The 24,481-nt window shown below is 40.2% G+C and overlaps 1 protein-coding gene across 8 annotated transcripts in view; it reads left to right on the forward strand.

Moving 5' to 3' along the window:
- GSAP (gamma-secretase activating protein) overlaps nt 1–24,481 on the forward strand; it is a 113,468-nt gene that overhangs the window by 34,671 nt on the left and 54,316 nt on the right. The window contains exons 1-6 of one of the 8 annotated variants that reach the window (XM_031454721.2): nt 2,120–2,328; nt 11,978–12,054; nt 13,020–13,076; nt 15,014–15,083; nt 15,395–15,448; nt 20,858–20,946. In XM_031454721.2, coding sequence (XP_031310581.2) covers nt 2,211–2,328; nt 11,978–12,054; nt 13,020–13,076; nt 15,014–15,083; nt 15,395–15,448; nt 20,858–20,946 — 465 coding nt within the window. In that variant the 5' untranslated portion in view covers nt 2,120–2,210. Of the gene's footprint in view, nt 1–2,119; nt 2,329–11,017; nt 11,148–11,977; nt 12,055–13,019; nt 13,077–15,013; nt 15,084–15,394; nt 15,449–20,857; nt 20,947–23,714; nt 23,734–24,481 lie in introns of those variants that run through there. The other 7 variants (XM_031454723.2, XM_031454725.2, XM_064487657.1 and 4 more) reach the window with 7 other exon arrangements.

Here is a 24,481-nt window from a genome sequence, read left to right on the forward strand (position 1 = left end):
AGGATAATCCATCAGCATTCTTCTTCCATTAACCTTTCACAAATTTTAAAACACTAAGTCACCATTTACCAGTCTTTTTCCTTTGTGAATTATCTCCAGAGCTCAGCCATTCATATACCAGCTTCATGGTTCTGGCCACATCTTTCTGGTATCTTAGTTATTATTTCTCACCTTTTCTATGTCTTTTTTACTTAAATTTATTTTGAAAGGAATATTTATATAATCTCTTCCTGGTAAAGACTATAAAATCAGTCTTGCTTGGCAAAAATAGAGGTTAACTGAGAAAAAAAGTTAACAGAAACTTACTGAATGTTTTAAGTAGGCAATGTTTCTGTGTGACAGGCAACATCTCCATTTGGCATGAAACATTCGTACTAAGCTACTAAGTTCTCCGCGACTTCAGCGGCCTCCCTTTTATGCACTAGCAGTATTTGCAGCCTCATTAAGCATTTCAGTTAAAGCTTCACGCACTTTGCAGGTGCAATGATGGTGGTGAGTCGTGGGGAACTACCTGAAATCATCCACCACCTCATTTGGAGAAATATCTCTCTAGAGTGAAATCAAGAGTTTCTTTTACCTTTCTTTAGAGAAGTTTTCAAAGCTTAGCAAGCCTAAGAATCACCCGAGGCTCTGGCTAATATAGACATTTCTGTGCCTTACCCAGGTCTAGACTAGAGCCCAGAAGTCTACGTTGTAAAACAGCTTCCCAGATGACTGCAATGCAGGTAGTTTTCAGACCCTAACTTTGAGAAACGTGAGCAAGTGTTCCTTAGTCTATTACTGTATTGACTCATTCTTCAGTAACAGTGGAGCACCTGCTAGGGTGCAGAGACTCAAGATTCAATATTCATGTCTCATCGCAGTATTTGATGGTCAGATGAGGTGTACTGGCAACACCTAAGAGTTCAGGGTTGGGAAGGTCGCTGTGACCTGACACTGTGAGAAGGCTTTGTGGATCCAGACTGGAAGGATCCAGTGATTTTTTTTTTTTTTTTTTTTTTTTTTTTGAGGGAAGGAGGTGGAATCAGAGGGGTTGTGGAATCAGGCGCATCTGGAGCTGAAGGTCTAGGTGGAAAGGCTGGAAGGATGAGACAGTATGCTGTGGTGGTCAGTGCTTATTCAAGGTCTTCTGCATGGGAACACGAGGACAGCTTTGTATTAGGAAGAGTAATAACCTGGCATTGATATGCAGGATGGATTGGGTCTGGCAGTGCCAAAGGCACAGCAGGCAACACTGATGTTGCGCTAGTGGGAATGAAAAGAATCCTAATTGGCAAGATTAAGAAAACACTGGACTTATTTGCAGGGATGAGGATGAGAAGGTGCCCAAAGTAGCAGGTGCCCTGGAAGAAGGTGAACACTTTTTAAAAGATGAAACTGGCACAACATTGTAAACTGACTGTACTTCATTTTTTTTTTTTTAATTTAAAAAAAAGATGGAGTGCAGCTGGAATCTTAAACAATTAGCTTCATTGCAGCCAGTGTAGGGAGCCCCGTAAACAGGCAGAGGACCCATTTGTGTTGAACTAATTAATCCTTTCCAGTGTCTCTGAATCCCTCCTAAAATAGAATCATCTGTTTCACACAGTCCTCCTTGCTACTTTCTACCTAAATATTACTGATGAAACACCATCAACCTGAAACTGCGTCGAATAGGCCCAAGCCTCCGCCTGCTTCTGCCCCGGCGATGAATTTGAACCTTCTCAGGAGACCCAGCTAGAAATACCTCTCTCCAGTCAACTGGTTTTTAAACTTTGCTGTACAGTGGAATCACCTGCGGATTTGAAAACAAACAGAAAACCCAAACCCAAACCGAAAAAGCCTGGTGCCCACGTGTAACGTGCGGCATAGTTTGGGAACCATCGGTCTAGCCACATCTTCACAGCTCTCTGAGAAACAAATCCTCCTGCCCTCTGTCCGCCGGGAGGGAGCAGCCGAGGGCTCGGGCCAGGGTGGGCCTGGTCCCCGCGCCGCAGTCTCCCTTCCCCGCAGCCCGGCGTGCGCTGCTCGCGGCTCGGGTGCTCGGCGCTGGCCGGGCCGGGAGGAGGCGGTGCTGGGGCTTCTCCGGCCCGGACGCGGCGGAACCGAAAGCGGCGGGCGGGGGAGAGGAAGGAGGGGCGGGCGGGCGGCAGGGCGCGGTGGCGCAGAGAGAGGGCCGGGAATGCCCGAGGCGCGGGGCCCCGGAGCCGCCCGGTGGCCGCGTCCGGGCGATGGCTCTCTGTCTGGTCGCCGACTTCGATCTCAGGAAGGACGTGCTCCCTTGGCTGCGGGCGCAGCGGGCGGCGTCAGAGGCCGCCGGGGCCCGAGGCGGCGGCCCAGGTGCTAGAGGCGCGTCGGGGCGGGGGAGGGCGGCTGGGGGCCGTCGAGGCGGGGGGGGGGGGTCGGAGTCATTCAATTGCACGGGCTCCAGGGTCGGGCCTGGGTGGCGGGCCCCGACCGGACGGCGGCAGCCTGTGCGCCCTGCCAACCTGTGAAGGTTGGTGCCGAAGGGGTGAGCGTCCCTCTTTGGAGTCTGGGCTTTGCCACCCTCCCGGCCTGCGTGAAGGTCGGAGGGCAGCCCCCGGGCAAGACTGCGGCCAAGCTGCTCAGCCTTTTCTGGCGGGTCCTCCAGCTTCTGGCTTACCGATTGCCCACAGTAATTCATCTTCAGCAGAAAGACCAGGAACACTGGTGGTACTCTCAGCATCGTCTCATCACCGCAGGGCGTGTGGAGCCGCTGCCCGGATTGCGCTCCTCTGGCCCAAGGCTGCGGGGAGTGCGAGAGGGTGGTTCTCTCTGCTTCACTTACATCTCACCTGCCTGAAAATTCATCACCCCGGCAGGGGCTCTACTAAGACTAGGGACTCCTAAGGTTCCCGCGTTATGAAAAAGAAAAGTGAATCATGGCCACCTAGAAAACCACCATATAAATACTTAACAGTTGCAGTTTGTCCCCACATTTGTGAGACGTGTTTCTGTGTGAACAGTTTCGGTGATTTAGGGGACATGCCACTTCGGCTGTGAAGTGCGAGAGGGCAGGGTCCTGCTTTCGGCCTGTGAGCAGTGAATTGAGAGCCCGCTGTTTGCCAAAGCTGATATCAGGCCCATCACCACCAACCCAGAGACCACCTTGCGTGCCAGCAAGGGTTGTGAGAGGCAGCGATGCTCAGGTGTCCTGCCCAGCGTCCTCAGGGTGAATTGGAACGCATTCCAGGCATTTGAGGCTTTGGTGTTCATCTGTCTCAAAAAAACTTTGTTTTGACTTTGATGAAGGAGTGAAAAGTGACTTTTGAGGCTTCCCGGTGTTGATCAATCAAAACTTTAAAGAAGGGGAACTCTGTGATTTCCGTGGTTATTTTTAGAGAAGAGAAGTTTGCTGTAAATAATGTTGCATCTTCAGGGCTTAAATTCAGCTTCAGAGCAATGAGATCCTGGGTTCCCAGCTTGTGCACGGGAGCTATCCACTTCAGTGTGCTTGCCTCTCATTTTCCCCCTCTGGTTTTCCTTAAACACTGTAGACTGTTGGAGGGTATTTTTAGGGGGAAGGGCTATCAAATTACCCGTATCTACAACTCTTTCCCCCTTAACACTGGTGAAAGTTTTCTCTCTCTCTCTCGTATCTTCACACTCTCCTATGGCTTTTGCAGAATATATGTAGGGTTCCTTGTCTTGTCATGTTGGCTGTTGGTTCCAAAAAAGGAGTCATGTTTGTATGGCTCAAGGCTTACATTTGACTAGTGAATTTGACTAATGATTAGTGTCATTATTAGTAAAGCTTCACTTTTGGGGGAAATGTTTTAAAGTCTCCTGAGTGTCTAAAGAGTTTTTGGAGGTGTACCTTTTAAAAAATTGAGTAAGCAACTCCCAGCCTGCTTTCCACCACAAAGTGGTCCTTTCTCTGGACCTCCACCTTATATAGCTAAATGCCATGTGTCTGAAAATGAGAAGTTAGATGAAGTGTGAAATGCCACAGTCTTATGTTTCAGTAATGTGTGTTGTGATTGAAAAACTGTGAGCCAGTTAGATTTTTGGCTTCCTTGTGTCTTTCACGTGTGAAGAAAAATAAACTTGTGTGTTGACATTTGCTAAACAGCAGATACCCTTGGGTCCTCAGAAAGTAAACTTACTAGAAATACCAGCTTTTTCTGATACTAGTAGTATTTTGCTCTTGCAGAGCACCTTGGCAGGATATGAGCTCTGTTGTACTAAAGAAATTGTTACTTCTGATAATCACCAGTGGGCGGTAGCTCAAAAAAACACAAGTTAATCCTTCTCCTGCTATAATTTGTAGCACTGGCAGGGGGATCTGGGATTCTATTTTATTTCTAGCACAGCCATTACTCCACACATTTGTGCAAATTATTTTCCTTTCAAAGTCTCAGCTTTTCATATGTAAATTATGAATAATTATACCCTTGTAATGTCTCCTCTCTGCACACTTGCTCTCTGAATTTGAAGCCTTAATATTTTTACATCAACAAATACAATTGAAGATTTCTTAGTGGTGCTAAGTAATGCTTCTGATGTATGACATATTTCTAGCAAAATAGCCAGAGAGCTGGGCTAAGTCAGGCAGAACAGAAATTCAGTGCCTATAGAATAGCATTTTAGTCAACAAGGGTTTAAGGAGTAAGGAGACTAGATTTGGCTACTGCATCTGGCCCTGGTTCTGGGTTAAACATGGGGAAAATTATTTCTCCTGAAATAACTGAAGAAAATATTTGTTCTTTAAAAAAGTTAAAACAGTGATACAAAAGAGTATTTTAATACATGTATGCTGTAAATAATAAAAAATCAAAATCCTGTATCCACCTTAAAAATAGAACAGTTATCAAGATTTTTGTAGGTTTTCATGTCTTCCTATTTGATGCTATTTCTCTCTCTCTCCCTCATCTGTAGAATTTTACCTACAGACACTTAAATGTTTATATTTTAACATTTCTTTGATCTTCTTTGTAGTTTTAATCTACGTGTATATCTCCCTAAGCAAAATATCATTTCATTTTGCTTGTTTGTGAACTTTAAGTAGATGAAAGAATGCTATATGTATTCTTTAGCTCTTTTCTCTTCTCAGTATTGTACGATTTATCCATGTTGACTGCTATAGCTGTAGGTCATTAATTTTCACTGCTGTATAGTGTTCTGTTTGTGTGAATATCCAACAATATGGTGGACATGGCGATGCAATGCTTAGATCTTCCTTTCAAGGAAAGGCTTCTCCCAGGTGCTGTGAGTGTGAGTGGCAGATAGTCCTCAGCTGTCAGCCCCTTCAGGGGTGACCTTGGTAGAGGGCTGTGTCACCCAACTATATGCCCCCCTTGGGTATGGCCACCTCTAATGAGGGATTGAGTTAGGGTCTATAGGCCTGGGCATTTTGACTCAATATGGGACAACTAATAATTAATTACAGTTCTAGAGCTTCTGTGATGGAGGACCCCAACGTCACCTGAGGCTCCTGAGCCTGCCTTACAGCTTGACTTCTTCCCCAGCCTGATCCTGCTTTCCTCTCCTTCCTGCTGCAGGTGTTAATCCCACTTGGAAGCACTCCCTAGTAAATATCCTATATACTAAACTGTCTCAGAATGTTCCAAGTGAACCCAGCTTACTTATCCTTTTCCCAGTGGTGACATTTGGGAGGTTTCTGGGGTTTGCTGTTACAGTCAGTGCTGTTACTAACCTTGTGCATGACTCCTGGTGCACATTTGCACAAGTTTCTCTGGGGTGGATGTCTGACAGTGGAGTTGATTAGTCACAGGCTACACACATCTTCACTTTTCCTGGGTAGCACCAAACTGTTCTCTAAGGTGCTTGTACTCATTAACACTCCCTTTTGTGGTATGGAAGTGTTTTTGGTACTCTATGTCTTCACAAGCTCTTGATTTTTCCAGATTTTTAAATTTTTGTTAAACTGGTGGGTAAAAATGTTATTTCACTGTGGTCTAAGGTTGAACATCTCTATTTACTTATCGGCCATTTGAGTTTCCCCTTCTATGAGATGTCTGTTCATCATTTTGTCCATTTTTCTGACATTTTTTTAATATTGATTTTAGGCATTTTTTAATGTATCCTGGATTCTAGTCCTTTCTTCATCATACATGCTGTAAATATCTTCCCTCAATCTGTTTTTTTTCCCCCAGTTTGTGATAGTACCTTGGATAAATAAGAATTCTTAATTTTAATGTAATCTAATTTATGAGTCTTTCCTTTATATTTTATGTTTTTTTGGATATTTTAAAGAAATTTAGAAGTCATGAAGACATTTTTATATTAACTTCTATAAAAAGCTTTTCTTTTTGCATTTTGTTTTTTAATCCATCTGGAATTTATTTTTGCATATAATATGATGTAGGAATCAGATATGGGTTCACAAAAGCCTTAAAAAGTAGTTTTGATATTTGCTATTTTTAAGCTGAGTGGTAGTTACATGGTGTTGTTTTGCTGTTATTTATAGCATACAAGTGTTAAAATATGCTTTTATAAATTGCATTGTTTTTCTGTGTTAATAGCTAATTGTTCTAGTGTCACCAACCAAATAGCCCTGTCTTTTCTCACTGATAACAAAACCACTTCCTTTACACATCAAGTTTCCGTATGTGTGGGTCTCCTTTTCTGGGCTTTTAATTTTGTTCCTTTGGCCAATGTAAAGTGAAAACATCTTAGTAACTATTTTGTGTTAAGTCTTGGCAACTGGTAGAGTGTCTCCTCACTTCAGTCATCTTCTGGTTCATCTTGGCTATTGTATGCTCCTTGCTCTTTCATATGTATTTTGGAATCAGCCTGTCAGACTTCACCAAAAAGTCTATTGAATTTTTGTTTTCAGTTGCATTGAATCTGTAGATCAGCTTGGGAAGAATTGGCATCCTTACAATATTAAATCTTCCCAACTATGAACGGTAGCTTGTTATTTATTTAGAGCCCCCTTTTGACTCTTAGTAAGTCTCAGAATTTTCTCCATGAAGGTTCGGCACATCTTTCACTAGATTTATTCCTGGGTTGTTATTTTTTTGTTGCTTTCATAAATGGTGTATTTAAAAACATATGTTCCTAACTATTACTGGTATGGAGCAATATAATAGATTTTATATATTAATTATATTATCCAATGCTTAATCACCTCTTGGGAAATAATATATCTTTAAGAAACTAAGAAAAAGTCTGTGGTATGTAAATTTTCTAAGGTTTAAATGTTCAATATATTTAAGACCAGAAAGAATGTAGGTTTTCTCACCTATCTCTTCTTGTCTGCTTTGATCAGTCTTGGGTTTATGATAGTCCAGGCTGATTAATCTTTCAAATATTGTAATTATTCATCTTTGCCAGGGAGATGGTAAATTTTACCAGGTACTGACTTGAGAGTAACGCTTTTGCCTTCTGATACCCTGGGTCAGATTTGGGAGCCAGAGGATTGCTGTAGTCACATTGTTTTTATTTATTGTTTCAGTCTTCTCTTGCCACTGTCCTTCCTTTTCAGCTTTCCCTCCCCTACCCTCCTTGTCTCCTTTTCTAATTCTTTTCTCTTCTTTATTACTTCTTAACTGATCACTGCACCCTTGATTTTTCTCATTTTATTTGGGGTATGAAATATAGATCACATAATGATATTTATTTCATAAGTTAGGAATTACAATATCTGGTCATGTTGAGTGTGAGGATTTATGTGAATGATTTACAGAATAGAAACACCATGGGTTTAATCATATTTTAACACTTCTTGATCTATGTATTAGGAACTAATTCAAGGTTCCTAATTCAAGGCTGTAAGACTTCCCCTGTCTCCATAGTCATTGGGAAGACAGCAAATATTTTTATTTGATTTTTGTCAAATAGCAGTTGGAAACAAAATTTACACATTTGGCAAACATTTTCTTGTAACACAAAATCCCTTGTGTTTGACAAAGAATAAATTGATGTGGATGAGAATATTGGGCAAACCAGCTGTAATTCTACATGAGCTGTGACTTGCCGACACCTTTACTAGGTACCCTCCTTTTCTTTAGTAGGTTTACTTATGCAAGTTTCTATCAAAATGCTACATTTTCTCTTCATAAACTCTGATTACACTGAACTGTAAAATTAAACATTTCCTCATTTGAAATTGCTAAACTTCCTCCTTTGGACTTTCCAGTGATGAATTAGTGGGAGAGGAGTCAGAATGAGTAAGCAAAGAGGTCACTGAATAATTCTTTTTAAAGGGTGTGTGTAAATCATGAACAACTAATCTAGGGAGGAAGGGCTGATGGGTTCAGAGTGTGTACTGAGACACTGCCTTTCAACATTACCAAATTTGTTTAATACAAATGTCCTTGAGAACCATGTACTTAACTACAGGATTATTTAAGACTCCAATTATTACTGCCTAACAGACCCATGAAGGCACTATTTTTTATTATTTCTTTCAACTGTGTCTACCATGGTTACATTATAAGGTGGTCCTAGTTATGCTATCTAATGAATATTGTTTCATGTGTATTATAAATATGTAGTTCAGTGGTTCTCAGCCCTGGCTGCACTTCAGAATAACACAGGGAACTTAACAACATGCGCGCGCGCACACACACACACACCAGAGAGTGGGCCCCTCACCAGCTCAATGAAATTAGAATACGGAACTGGGGCTTGGGCATCCATGTTCTTTTAAAGGCTTCTCTGTTGATTCTAACACAGCCAGAGCAGAGAACCACTGGTTTAATGGTTTTATCTTTTGTTGTGATCTGCATTTGTTGGAGAATTATTTTTCTTAATTTTTTAACTACTTGAAAATAGATGTGCTTTTGTAAGAAAACTGGATTTTTCTTAGCAAGATTCTTGTAAAGGAGTTTCTTATCGTAGTTGAAACATTTTAAGTGCATTTTTGAGAAGGTCTCTCTCAGCATCCTTATAATCTTGAAAGAAAAAAATAACTTCTCAAAATATTGACACATTGCATTCCACAAGTTTTGAGTCATGTGCAGGATAAAAAGAAACTCACTGAAATTCTCTTTAGATGTCTGCAAAATCACCTTAAAAGGATTTTTCAGTAATTATCCATTTTCCCATTGTAAGTGTGGTACAGGAAACCTAGTTTATTCTGTTTACCTTTTCCTGGGTTTGAAATTAGTCTGTGCCACTTTTTTTTTTTTTGGATATATGATATTGGTCAAGTATCTTAACCTCATTGAAACTCAATTGTTTCATCAATGCAATGGGCCTATAATACTTTACACAGTATGAATGAGATAGAAATGAGGACTTGTAAAGTGTGATGTACTATTTAGCAGTAAGCTAATTGGAGCATACTATTCTTGTAAGAGACCAGATGATTATATATTTTTTTTTTTAATCAGTGGGAAATATGTCTGACACCTTGCTATATATTGAAAAGTGCTTATACCCATGTACAAATGACACATGCCCCCTCCTTTGCCTGCCCTCAGAGTGTCCCGGCAGTTTCTTCCTGTGAAAAGTTGGGAAGAGAGATCTCAGGATGATTCCTAAATTCTCAATGAAACCTGCTCTTTGTCTCTAAATGCTTCCTGCTGCCCCAGCTCCAGTGCAGGGGTTAAGGTCACCAATTGTCCTTATTTTTTATCTTGTTTTTTCCTTTTTAATTAGGCGTATAACCTGAAATTTGGCCTGATCTTTAGGATATTTTTGCTTATGTTTTATCTGAGTATTGGAATTTGTCAGTATCAACAATATTTTAAGGTCTAAGAACACTATTCATATAAGGGGAAAATGAGTCAAATTTAAGTGATTTAATTTTGAGGAAATTAGGGAAACACACATTTCTCCTCAATTAATGATGATAATTATCAATGCGTATCTAACTATGTTTAAATTGTTTAACTGTAGAATTGGGAGGAATATCCTAAAATTTTGGAAGGAAGATGATGGTCAGTTAACCTACAAGTTAAATGTTTTGTGTAAAAAATCTTTATATCCTTCATCGGAATGTGGCCTTCATACAGAAAAGTACACAAATCATAAGTGCACAGTTCAGTTAATTCTCACAAAGTGAGACACACCCATGTGACTAGCACTGAGAGCAGGAAGGAGAACATTAATGGACCCCCAGAGGTCCCCTTCATACTCTTTTCCAGCAGTTACTCATCTAGCACTGTGGATTCTTTTTGCCTGTTTTTGAAACTTGGAAACAAATTAAATCATACAGTTGGTAACTTTTTCAGGAGGGGAAGATCTGAGCTGCTTTTGCTTGATTCTCATGGTGTATGTTATAGCAAGTTAATTCATTCTTTTTTTTTTTTTGTAGTTTTTTCATTTTTATTACTGGATACAATGACTAGTTAATTCATTCTTACTCTTGTCCAGTATTCCATTATTTGGATATACCACAATTTACTCATTCTTTGCTTTTGGATATCTTGTTTTCAGTTTTTGCTGTTATGAACCATAGTCTTTGGACATCATATGTGTCATTTGCCAAAATACGTGTGTACTTTTCTTGAGGTATATGTGCAAGGGCAGTTACTGAGTCGTATATATTCAGCTTCAGTAGACACTGCCAGTTTTCCAATTTACACTCCCATTAGCAGTATATGAGAGTTTTAATTGCTTCACATTTCTTGGCACCACATAATATTAAAACATAATAAGTTAAGGATTCATGTAACTTTTTGGATAACTAGTAAAAGAATAACAAGATAATACATAACTAACAAGTTAACAAGTGGGAGAATGGAATAGTAAAATCTTTGATTAATCCAGAAGAAGGCAAGAAGAGTAAAACAGTTGAGTCACATAGAAAATAAATAGGACTGTGATTGACATACATTCAGTGTATCAGTGAGTACAGTAAGTGTAAATGGACTGCACACTCTAATTAAACGATACTGCTTGTAAGACACATACCTTAAATATCAGGACACGGGAAGACTGATAATAAAGGGGTAGAAAAGTTACATTATGTAAGCACTAACCAAAAGAAAGCTGATGTAGCTACGTTGAGGTCAGACAAGGTAGACTTTAAAAAGCATTATTAAAGATAAAGGACATTTTATAATAAATAAAAGTGTTGACTAGTCCAGCTCCTGGCTAAAAACCTATGTATCCTTTTTTTCAGGCCCAACTGTATACAGTTAAAAAAGCTTTACCTGGCAGGCCTCATGGGAGAAAAGCTGCCCTCCCCGAACCAGACTTGGTGCATAGTCAAAGCACTGCGGTCCCTGAAGGTGATTAGATTCAAGATTCAGGCCCTCCTGGCTGGTTATAATCTTATTCACAGCTGCATCCCAGCCCAGGTGTCTTCATTTGGAGGCCTTTTTATCAAGAGCCTTCAGCCGGTGCCTCTGCGGAAAGCCCCTCAGCAGGAAAAGGAGGGGAAACTTGAAGATACATTTTCTCTAGTTTGACTCAGTACTTAGTACTTTTCCACCCTTAGTTCTTCTCCCTCTCCCTCCCCTGAGCCCCTGGGTCCTTTTGTTGGGGCCCTCTTGGCAATGAGAGGTAACTCACCTCTCTGCTGATCTGTCTGCCCCTCCACCAGCATGCCTTTCCATGGGGGAAGCAGATGGGGCAGTTGGTGCTGTCTCTGGTTTAGATTTTTGCTTATACAACCACAGTAAGTGATAGAAGGCTTGACTGTTACTTGCTTTTTAAGCTTGTTGCTTTAATCTATTACTCTGACATCTGGCAGCTCTGCTGAGTTCCTGACAGGTTAATCTACCAGGAAGGTATAACAATTCTAAAATTTTATGCCCCTAATAATGTAGTTTCAAAATATATAAAGCAAAACCTGATAGATACTCAAAATTTATTGAAGTATAACATACACTTGGGAACGTATACAGGTCAGGAGTGTACAGTTCAGTGAGTTATTACAAAGTGGAAATATCAGTGTACCCAACATAAACAGCATAACCAGAACCTCAGAAGGCTCCCTTGAGATACTTCTCAGTCACTACTCCTTTCCTTTTCCCTAAAGGTCAGCATTATTACCTGTTAGATGTGCTTTTAAATATCTGCAAAGTATTAACTTGCTATTATTATCTTATTGTTTCAGACGTTTTAGAAAACAGTTATGACAGCCTACGTGTACTAAATGTTGAAAGAAATGGAAATATTATTTATACTTGTAAGGTATGCCTATGTTCTCTTTTTATTGTGGTAAAATATACGTAACATAAAATTTACTGTTTTAACCATTTGCATTCATTTTTTTAGAGTTTTATGCTATTTCTTATTGAAGAATAATAAATAAGACTAGTTGGCATTTAATCTTTAACATATGACTTTATTTTGTGAGATTGAATAGGGTGACTGAAGTTGCCATATGAAATGTTTTCCCTTTTAAAAAAATAAAGCTGTACACAATGACACAGTTCTAAAATGTTTTGAATAAATGTTTTACTTTCTAGAGGAAAAATGCCAAGTAAAAGATGGTTTAAAATAATTAATATGTTAAAATTTTAATCTTTGAGAAAATATTAAATATGATTGCATCACCTGTTCATACTTCTATATGCTCAGACTTTTGGGACATCATTATTTAACAGTGTGCTTTCAATGTTAATGGTTCTAAGGAAAGAAAATCTAACATTACCATAATGGTGAAATAGGAAGAATAATTCCAGGGCTAGTCTGCTTTGCACAGTTGTTATTGTACTTTTTTTTTTTTTGGCTTAAAAAAGTTATTTTAAGTTGTATCTATAAGTATGCTGCATTTGAGGAATGGTACAATTCAAAAAGTTTTACTTATAAGAATATCATGGACTTGTTCTAGCCACTTTCAATATCCATCGTATATATTCTCTAACAGTAATAAATAGAACTACAAAAAGATCTGCTCCTTCATCATGCTCAGTCCTGATAGACAGGGTCCCCCAAACCACTGAGTGGTACATGTGTATTTCATTTCACTTTTTGAGCCCATATGACCAGCAGAAACAGATTCAGTCCCTCTCTGACATGTGCAGCAAGCTACCTTTAGAGTGCTTATTGCTAATATTGGTTGAATTACTGCAGGTTTCTTTTAAAATTAGTAGCATCCTAACTTCCTAAACAATGGCATTTAATAAACATCTAGTTTTTTTTTTTCTTTTTAGGACAATAAGGGAAATGTTTTCTTTGGATTGTATGATTACCAAACCAAACAAAATGAGGTAAAATCACCATAAATTATAGATTACCTATTGGTTACTTTACTGCTTTGAGTTTTCCTTCTTCCTAGATACAAATTCTCATTTCATTTAATTTTCCAAAAATTTAATTTATATTTCTTTGCCTTCCTTCTCTTCTCACTTTTACCATTATCTTAAAAAAAAAAGTATAAGTACTCTTAGAACAAAACATCTGCTAAAGTCTTTAGTCCTTTGAGATTTAAGCAAAATTGGCTCAAACCAATTATTCAATATGCTGTAGGAATGTAGGAAGTCCAGTACCCCTCCCAGGATTTGTGTGCTCCCAGAAGCTTAGGATCTCATAACAACCTCTGGCTCTGAGTTCTGCTTCTGCTTCTGCTTCACCTTCACTAATCTTCCTTCTCGTTACTTCTCAAAGATCCAGATACAGTACCAGCCTCCTCTTCTTAACCTTTCCACAGATTACTCACATAAGGCATCTACTGATTATGACAAGTTTGTCTAATTTTTAGGGCAAACAGGAGAGAGTCATTTTGTGCCTATGTAAAGCAATTTACAAATATTGAGGAACTAAGAAATCTTTAAATGTACACTGGCACAGAAGGCTCTCCAAAACACATGAATACATGAAAAAAAGCAAGTTGTCGAAATAATACATTCCACTTATGTTTTAAAAAACTTGCAAGAAAAATATGTAATATATGCACATGAATATGTATTAGAAACTAATTTTAAAAGATCTTGAAGACTACAGAGCAAATCACAAACGTGTTTGCTTTTGGAAGGGAGTTAGGATTGGGTGAGTGTAATGGAGAACTTAGACTTTTTATTTGGTAGTGGTTGTATGTTTTAAACACTGAGACTATGCTCATCTGTTATTTTACAATTAAAAAGATAAAACATTAAAAATTTAGTATTTACATCCGTGATTCTTCTTACTTATAAATCAGCATCCCTCAGTAACGGAGTCAAAGGAAACGAAAACTTCTCACGTGAATTCAGAGACGTCTTATTAACTCAAAGTTAGTTTTCTTCTCATTTGCCAACATTTTTAATCAGCTTCTGGCTATTGGGTTCTAGTATATTCTTAGTGCTATTTCAGTCTGCAGGTACTACTCACCTTCTTAATTCTTCTGCTGTTCACTATTTCAGCCTATTCTCTCCCTGAAGTCTCTTTCCTAATCCTCTAAGTGTGTTTTAAAAGAGTTTGCCTCATACAACTGTGATTGTGTCCACTTCCTCAATCTGCACATCACGTCCTCCTCCTGCATGACCATTTTCATTTTCTTTAATATTCAAGGAAATGGAATCTTGCAACATTCAAACAGCAAGAAAATAGAAAGTAAAGATTATATAGAGGATTACTTTGCCGATGCTCTGAACGTGAGAGTCCTATAAGAGATGCACTTGTGACGGTCTCTTGGACATAATGATATCATAGTTCTGTAATTTGATTAAAACTTTAAAACTTTACTTGTCTGAGTAATCGTAAGAGCTAACACTTGAGTGCTTACTGTGTGTAGCACACATTGTAGTAAGTGCTTTCACATGGATTATCTAACTTGACAAGTCTCTCATGCAATAGGTAGTATTATGATTCTTACTTTACTGAGGGGAGGAAAGAGAGGTTGAATAGCTTGCCCAAAGTCACGCAGCTGGCAAGTGCAGAGTCAGGATTTGAACCTGGGTCTAATTTGGCTCTAAGGTCTATGCCCTTAACCACCATTCTGTGTTGTTTCATGGCTAAATTTCAGTGTCAAACATGGTGTACAATAGCAAACTTTTTTCTTAAAAAATAATCTGAAACTTCTCAATGTGGATAAACTGATTCGTTGGTGGTTCTTTAATAAAATGCTTTGCCACAATGATACTTGCTATAGAGCTGAAAGAGAATTTGAATTTATAAAATTGTTACTTAACATGAAACTCCAAATTAAAAAATATTTTTGTTTTAATAGCATCTCTATACATTTGAGAAAGACTTGCAAGTTATCAGTTGCTCTGTCAACAGAGAGAGAACTTTGCTGGGTAAGTTAAACTCTTTTATTGCTACCGGTCAAAAAGTAAACTGCATTCTTTGGGTTTCAAAGTACTGGATTTTTGCAATACTTTATTATTCTGTACCAATGATTTTCTGGGAAAAGATGCTCTTGGGAGATTAGGTTTGAAATAAAGAATCTGTAGAGTCTTCCTACAAAAAAAGAATGCTTTGTATTTTACCTTAATCATCCAATGACAGATCCTTTGAGCTCTTACTTATTTCAGATATAAAATGGTAAACTTTAACAAGTCACTGCATGAATCATTTGCTAATGGATTATTTTTTCATTTTCCATTAGCTGCAAGTTTAGTTCAAGCTGCTAAAGATGGAAGAAGAAATGAGCTTCAGCCAGGTATTGGAATTATACTTTTTAGTGCTTTATTAAAGCAGTAAAGATTTATTAAACTATTAAGTCAAGTTTCAAGCTTCTTTACAAATAGCTTTATCTCAAAATAAAAAGGCAAAGACCATGTCGAGGATGAAAAAGAGGTTTCTTTAAATGTTTTTTCAAGTAAACAAGAAAGTACAGAAAATAATATGAGTGAATAGCAGAGGTATTAAAAAGGCAATTAGCATATGCAGACTAAACATTGAGAACACACTAGAAGCCCACTGGGCATAAGTTGGTATAGAAGGTTGGGAAGAGGTTGGTAGTCCGTGGAGGATACCATTTTTTCCTGATATCTGGTGAACTACTAACCAATACATGCAGTGTGCATAGTCCACCAATTCTAAATAGAAATCAGTTCTCCTCATTTTCTAGGCCCACTTCAGGGTTGGTTATTTCTGTGATGCCCCCGCCCCCCCTCCTTTTAACAGTCTTTGTCATCCAAGTATCCAGAACTCAAATGTTGAGTGTCTGCAGTCGGTCAGGCGCAGTGCACGGTGCTGGGGATATGAGGGTGTGCAGGAGAGGAGCGGCAATTGCCCTCGTGCTGAGCTGCAGGGACCAGTGGTAGGTGAGGGTGCCCCATGAGGCAGGGGTCCCATCTCCAAGGAGGGGCAGTACGCCCAGGGGGACCAGCTTCTCAGTGTATCAAGAGAAGTATGAACTTCTATATAAATTTTTAATTTTTAAAGGTTGGTCCAAATATTTTTTAAAAGTTCTCTTCAGTCCATGATAACCACCCGTGGCTGGGTGCAGTCTGTGGACTACCAGTTTTCAGCCTCTGGTCAGGTGGATCTCATTTCAATGTCTTACTATACCTACTCTGCAGTGGTTTCTGTCTGTTGTTTGGCACTTCTTTTGTTAGCATAGTTCCCACTCAGACATATTCTTCTGCGGGTGCACATGATGGAAAAACCCTTTGTACGTACTTTCCACATGAGTCTGATGAGGTAGTCCCGGGCTCCACACAGCCAGCCTAGAGTGTCAAGGGAACCACAACGGGTCTGGATGGGACCTTCTCAGGGAACTCAGCAGAAGAGTTTGTAGGAGATGTTGGTGGACAGAAGGCTTTCCTTGAAATCTCAGCATTGTTCGCTTGTCCTTACCTTCCCTCCTGCCAGGTTACTCTGGGAACCTTAGTCATCTTCTTCTCTCTCATGTGCCATGTCCTCCTCTGAGCCTCCTCTGTTCCTCTTAGAATTAGGTGCAGTGCTCACTTCAGAGGTGGTGGAACTTGACTAGGGTCAGCAAGATAGGATCTAAAACATTGGTGTCCCAAACCAATAGAACAAGGGAATGGATGTGAGCCTGATCCCCTGGGCTAACAATCGCTTGTGTTCATCCCAATTACGAGGCTAGGCAACCGTACAGAACCTTGGGTTAGCTCATTGTGCCTCCTAGCTCTTTTTGAACCTTATTCCTTTGAGCCTTAGAAATTCCTTATTATGTTGGTAAATCCAGTGGAAACTATAATCTTTACGTGATGTTTCCATCTATGCCTGTTCGTCATGCAGGACAGTGGCTATTATGTCTAGCATAACATGTAGTTTCAGACCAACTTTATTGTAAGTTTTATTTGATTACAACATTAAACCCTATTCAGGTAGTCTGACTCAGCCCTGAAAGTTCGATGCACCTCCAGTGAAATTATATGATCACATCATTTAAAATATTAGAGTGAGCAGTTAATTTTTGTATTGGGGACCTCATACTTTATCTTATTAGCTCATCTTTTATACCAGTCACTGCAGTGAAAACCATCTCTACCCAAATGTAATTTTGACAGTCAGTGCCTCACCTCAGCTGCTCTACCCACTTCTTGTTTTTGCCCTTGGAAAAAATCTGTTTACTACCTGCATGTGTACCGCTTGAAGTCTGGTTGGAAAGGATTCCTAGTGGGGAAAGCCATGACCAGTGGTGGGGAGGGCAGGAGCTGAAGGATAAATATTCCTCTTTGCATCCTTAAGGTAGTTAATTCTGAGGTGCACTTCACACAGCTCAAGATCTAAGGTGGGCACTAATTTGACAGCGCCCTGTATCCTGGCACACTTTTCTTCCTCTTTCACTCTCCCCATGCCGTCATGCCAGCCCCTTGTGGCTGAAGCAGTCTTGTCCCCTGAGATGACTGTCTTAGTTTGGGTTTCCCCAATAAGTAGTCTGAGACAAGTATTTGAGTGCAGTTAGTTAATTTGAGGGATGAGCCCAGGAAACAACATTAGAGGAGTGTTTACACAGAGATCTGAAAGAAGGGAGGGGATGAGCATGGGCCAATGGGAAAGCACATTTCTGGCAAACCAAACAGCTAGTGCAAAGGCCCTGGGCTCAGAGTGTACTTGGAAGACTTGCTGTTCAAGGATAGTAAGGTCAGTGAGGCTGAATGGAGTGAACAAGGGGTAGAGTGGTGGGAACAGAGGTGGTGGGAAATGAGGATGAGGTGCAGGCAGATCATGGAGACCCTTAGGAGGCCTTTTGTTTAGTTAAAGATTTCAGAAATTATGTGAATGGAAAGTACCGTAGGATCTATTATAATGATTTGTCCTCTGAACAGATACTTTACAGATGCTTATTTTATCTGTCTGTGAATAATCTGATAAGCCATTTGATTATAAAATGTAGTTTGCCTCAAGGTGTTAATACTCTGTTGCTTATAGTGAAATTTTCCCATTGCAAATGAGACAAACTGTAACATCTCTCATATGAGGAATGTTCCTTGGTTCACATACTTTACAATGAACTTTTTGTTGACAGTGTTCCTCCTCTTGGCTGAGGCCATGGCAGAGTTAATGTTTTATTTAGAAAATGCCCTTCCATTGAAAGCTAAGCCCAGCTGCTCCTTTCATGCTCCCAGGTAGAACTGCGTTTGCCCCAAGGCCCAGCAGATCCCCTCCGGGTAGCAGTAGGGGTGACCACGTGTCTTGGCCCCACTGCTGTTCCAGCTCCCCCGGCACCGTCATAGACAGTTGAGTGCTGCAGACGCTCCATGGAGCTGTGGTTTGGTTCCAGAGCTCCAATCCAGAGCTTCTGCCGGACCAGGCTTTACTGGATTCTGCCAACTTTGTTACTGTTTCGCAACATGTGCCGTCACCTGCATCAGACCAGGTTCTTTTGCTTACTCTTTACCCTCCCTGTGCCATGCCTGTTTCTGTGTTATTTATTTATTAATTTTTAAATTTAAGCAAAAAATATTCATCCATTTCTCCCACCCCCACCCCCTGCCTCCTGCAACCATCAGTCTGTTCTCTGCATCTGTGAGCTTGGTTTTGGTTTTGTTTTCTTTTGGGTTTTGTTGGGTTTTTTTTTAGATTCCACATAAAAGAGAGAAATCATATGGTCTTTGTCTGACTTATTTCACTTAGCGTGATGCCCTGGATGCCCATCCACGTTGTCCTTCTTGATCCTGCTGCTCCACTTCCTGTGACATTCGTGTCCTGCCTGGACCTATCTAGTCCTTCAGTGACGCCCTGCCAGTCTCCACTGATACCTGGATTCTCTAAATTCTTATGACAACTTTAAGCACTTCATGGAATCATGAGATTTGATGGCTGAAAGTGATTGTAGAAATGATCCAATTCTTTCGTTTTTCATTTAATTTTTGAAATAACAAGGCACTGAGGCCTAGGAAAGCTTCATGATTTGCTGAAAAGTATGTGTTAGGTTAGTGGCAGAGCTTAAGCTAGAGCTGATGTCTCTAGAGCCCTAATTCAGAGTTACACTATGAAAGCACACGGTATGTCATTGAGAGACATGCCTGTTTGCATGATTACTGTTATCATTATGCTAATTGTATTAGTAAGTATCTGGGCTGCCCTAAAGAAGGGAAAAATTAGTGTGGGAAGATGGTTTCCGCCCTTAAAAATCTTCCCATTTTAAAGGCAAGTGGATTTAGCTGGTTATCTCACCTGGGAACAAATTCACTGACAAAAAGGCCAAGTATGAGATGATACCTTATTTTTCCAATGAGAAGATTCCCCTGCCTGCTGCCCCAAAAGAGCTTTTAGGGCAAGAGATAAAACAATCAAACATCAGCTTGTACTATTTACTATATTGATTTAGTTATACACACTTAAAATAACATAAAATAGCTATCATTATGTTATTTTATAATACATATATACATTATATAATACATACATACATATAATTATATATATTAATATATATATTAAGGAAAATTGCTTTTTTCCCTCATTCTCACATTTCACAGAACATTTCTGTTCTATTTTTCTTCACAAGTATCTTTGACACCAATATCTTTCTTATTCCTAGAGCCATTTTTCAGTCATCAAGCAGGTTCCCAAAGCACCGCACCTTAACCTCTGTCCCAGTTATTAGAAATACAGCCCTTGGAACTGGTGTCTGGTCCTGTCACTGGGATTTTTATTCTAAGCTATAAGTACCCATCAACCAAACAACATTTGCTTTTCATTTGTTCTGTCATTATGTGTTTGTGATCCCACATAATAACTCCATCACTGCTTTGCTTTTCCAGTAATCTCTAAAAGGTATGTTTACAGATATCTAGTCCTTGAAATTGTGAGGCAGTATCCCAGAAATTGTTTTACATTTTTTGCCTTTTTCCTCTTGTTTTAAAAATAAAGTCACACTGTTAGAGTACTTCCTTAAATAGTTTAAAAAAAACAACTGGTGTTGATTCAGTTCCAGACGTGCCCGCCCCAAATTGTACATTATTATTCAAAATAAAGTCACTGAGAAGTCACCTGAGACTATTAGAGTCGTTATAAGAACTCAGATATAAGGCAACCCCTGTTCTTAGGTTTAATCTTGGAGGAGGGGAACTTTTGGTCTAAATTTGGATATCAGTGGTAACCCCATGCTAGCCTGTGCCCAAAGACTTCTTTCTAATTGCTATCTTGTATGACATGTGCTCAGCTGTGACACTGAAGACATAAGTAGGTCTTTATCAGTGCAGCTCCACCACCCTTCCTGAAGGAAGCCAAGCCCTTGTCCCTGTTGCTGTCAACTGGAACACGTTCATGCATCCAAAATATCTTTCTATTTTCCTGTCCTAAACAATATTTGCCGTTGTGCTGTAGAATTGCAGTGACACTGAATCGAGTTGTGTTTGTTTAGACTTAGAGGCCGAGAGGGCCTGTGAAGCACTGCTAAAGATGGCTGAGGAATGGGTAGGAACTGGTCTTCATTCCGTGTACGTCAACTTTCCCTTTATGGTGTTTTCTGTATCTAGTTTGGATTTTAAGAAGTGTCAAAGTCAATTTTAAGACAGCTACTTTTGCTTGTGAAATAGCTAATACAGTAAGTGACGCGTTTACCTGTTCAAAGTTCAGACCTAGTTGGAGAAGATAAATTGTGATACTCTGGTCTTTGTTATTAAAAGGGTCCTTTACTTTGTAGGATCAAAGTGCTTAACTTTGTTGGTCGAAATCCACCCCGTTAACAATGTGAAAGTTCTAAAAGCAGTGGATAGCTGTATCTGGGTACAGGTAAGTGAACATGTCTTTATCACTTATCTCATTAATCGAAAGGCATGAAACCTAGAGGCAGTGGTGTTACAAAGTGAATTCACACACACATTATCATATTTAATCCTCCAAGCAATCCAGTAGATGAGTATGGCCGGAATTATCAGCTCTTCCTTTGCAGACATGTAAATCAAAGCTCAAACCTTGCTCTCTGTCTCTATTATATTATAGTTTGTCTGGTAGTAATATAATGTTTTTACATGATAAAATATTGAATATCAAAACACATTTAAAGGAAGTTTTAAAATGGTTTATTTTATGTATTCATAGAGTTGACAGATTAAATGTCTATGCTTAAATGACACCATTGACCCCTGAATTTATCAACTCCATGAATTGATGCAGAAGCACTGTGTGTATGATGCCAGTGGACTAGATATAGTCAATCCCCATTACTTGCACATAGAATTTGAAAAATTCCACTACCTGCTAAAATTCATTTCTAAGCCCCAAATCAGTACTCAAGGTGCTTTCCCAGTCATTTGCAAACATGTGCAAAGCAGTGAAAAATTTGTCCCCTGATGCACATGTTCCCAGCTGGGGTTGAACAAGGAAGAGGACACTGCCTTCTCGAATCTGTTCTCAGACAATAAACAAATGTTGTTTTAGCAGCCCGGGGTTAGTGCCTGGTTTTTTGCACTCTTTGGCTTTTGATGGTGATTTCACTGTTTAAAATGACCCCGAAGCGTGTTGCTGAGGTGCTGTCTCCTGTTCCCAAGTGCAAGAAGGCTGCGATGTGCTTTACCAGGAACATGTGTGTGTTAGTCAGAAAAGCTTGCTTCAGGCATCAGTTCATAGCGCTGTTGACTGTGAGTTCAATGCTAATGAATCAACAATATATGTGAAATAAGGTGTCTCTAAACAGAAACACACACTAGACAAAGTTTGGTTTTAATCTGTTGACAAAAATGTTGTGACTAGAGGCTCTCAGGACCCTCTCCTTGTGTTTCCCTGGGAGCAGTGGTCCAGTGTCCGGCGTTCTGGTGACTTTATGGAACGCGACTTTATGGAACGCCGCAGAGAACAAGTCATGTGACATTGCTGCACAATCTCCTTGTGTCCCCTGAGCATCTGCCTCCTCCTCCCCCACCTACTCCCAGCCTCTGGCACTGGGTCTCCCTCTCACAGTGTGTGTTAGGAGAGGAGATTGTTCCCCGTGTGCCCAGGGCCTCCCCCGTCAGCCAGGCCTTCCAGTTGTGCATTGTCACCACCACTCCTGACTTTGCTGTCACCAGCCAGGCCTGGCGTGGCACTCCTGCCCGACTCCCCTCTCCCAGGAAGCCACTGTTCACGCGGCCCTCAGTGTAGGGTGACTGTGGGACAGGGCACACTTCCCTTTTCTGGCCCATTCTTTTGGTTTCCTTAGCATCTCCACCCGGGCTGTATAGGCGATGGAGAGATTGTTGAAGGACTGGAGCAACTAAATGATAATTAGACCATAGGAAGGAAAAAGCTTTTACAAGTATATGGTCTCACAATGTTGTGACTGTGTTAAAAACTATTGCGTTGTATACTTTAAAATAGTGAAAATGATAAATTTTATGTTATATACATTTTATCTTAATTTAAAAAAATTAAAAGTACATGATGCATGACTGCATCCGTAGGCCAAAGGATAAGTCCCCGCCCACGTGAAGCAGACCTGCACGCACCTTGTGCACCCACCTCAGTTCCCAGTCCTGCTCCCTGCTCCTCATGCTTATGCCTCTGGAGAAGAAATTCCTCCAAACCTCCATCCCTGACAAATCCCCACCTTTTCCCTCTCTCCCTCCTGCTACCCTTTAGAGAAACACCATTCACTGTCTGCTGAGTTTGACCCTGCCCTGGGATCTCTCTGATTTTTCTTACCAAATCATCCATGATGATTTCCAGTAGTACATTTCCCTGAGTCTACATGGGCAGCCCTGACCCCCTTCACACGGGAACTTCAGCAAAACGGTAGGGGTTGGGGTTTGGATCCCAATCTGGGATCCTTTGAGAGTTCCCTTCCAGCATGAGTGCATCTTCCAGATAGTTCCATTGGGTAATTACACACCTGTTTCCATGCCTACATGCACACCTCCCAATGAGAAGTATGAACAGTCAGAGTCTCGCTCCAGATTTAGGAAGATAAATATTTCTCTAATAGGATATAATCTATATAGTTTCCAACTCACAATGCAAACAAAAGAAAACAAAACAAAAACTCCAAAAACTTTGCACGCTTTTGTAGAGCTGTGTCTGAAGCGTATTCACATTCCCACTTCTAGGCTTTGCTCTAGTGTTGCCTCATAATAGAAAGAAAAACAACCATCACCTCAGTGAGACTTTTAAAATCACATTCTCACTGATTGCTTCCCAGAGACCAGGCACAGATTTAGAACTCGGCAGGACCTTTGAACGGGCCACGGTCCTAAGCGAGCAGGCCTTGGCCACCTCTGCAGACCCAGAGGAGGCCACATCTGTAGTTTCTCCTTATTTTGCGGCACTGAGTGTTTGCTCTTCCGTTATCTGTGTGGTGTCACTCACCTTTGCTTCTCCTCAACCCCTGTACACAAAGTATTTTGTTTGATGTGTACAATTTCACAAATCAGGAGATAACAGGGTCTATTTTATTTTCATAGCTGAATTCTGCATTGCTATGTGTTTTATAATTTTGATGTTATTGCTGCGGAGAACGGTATATAATGTTTCATTTTCCTAAACAGGAAACTTGACTACAGGCAATTTCTGTTTCCAATTTATCATTACGAAAAGTTTGTCCACCAGGTAATAGATTTTCTCAAAAATTTTCCTGGTCTTTAGAAAGGCTGCCAGCTGTAAAACAAAGACACAAAAGGTTTTGTTCTTTCATTATGCTTTCAAGTTTGGAGGGAAAAATCAAAATTCACTGATGGGTCTTATCTAGTAGGCTGTCTTTCAAGTTACAAAAGGAAACTGCTGATTTATGGTTATTCTTCTGATGATGAAAGACTTAAGTCACTGGAGTCCTCCCATGACCAGTTTGCCCTCATTATCACGGCTGACGGTGTCAGGCCTTGTGTTGGAGGCTGCCTGCTTTGTGCTGTGGGCTGGCACATCCCAGCGAGCACAGAGGAGGTGGAGTGGGGTGGATTGAGCCTTTTCTTCCCAGTGGCAATTGTTCTATGCTTTGAGGCTTGTAAATCCACCACATGCCACACTGTGACTCACTGTCATTTCTTGGAAAGTCCCTGGGTATGTTGTGCTTTGTCTCTCGGATGGGGGACTTTGGAAGTTGTCGTGGAGAGTACGTTTACTTGGCTCTCAAATTAAATACTAGGTTTAGTTGCACAACAAATTGTATTGATCACTCTTTTTGGTTTTGGTTTTTTGGTGTTTTTTTTTTTTGGTGCATGTGAAACAGAACTTTCTGTGCAAATGTCGTTTACATTGTTTCTGATTGGCATCAGACTCACTTATTCAAAATAGGAAGCACCTTCCCTGGATGGTGCTTACGCTTTAGCTTTACTGTTTAAATGAATTGTGTTGGACTTGA

The sequence above is a fragment of the Camelus dromedarius genome, chromosome 7 (assembly GCF_036321535.1).
Source record: "Camelus dromedarius isolate mCamDro1 chromosome 7, mCamDro1.pat, whole genome shotgun sequence".
NCBI lineage: Eukaryota > Metazoa > Chordata > Mammalia > Artiodactyla > Camelidae > Camelus > Camelus dromedarius.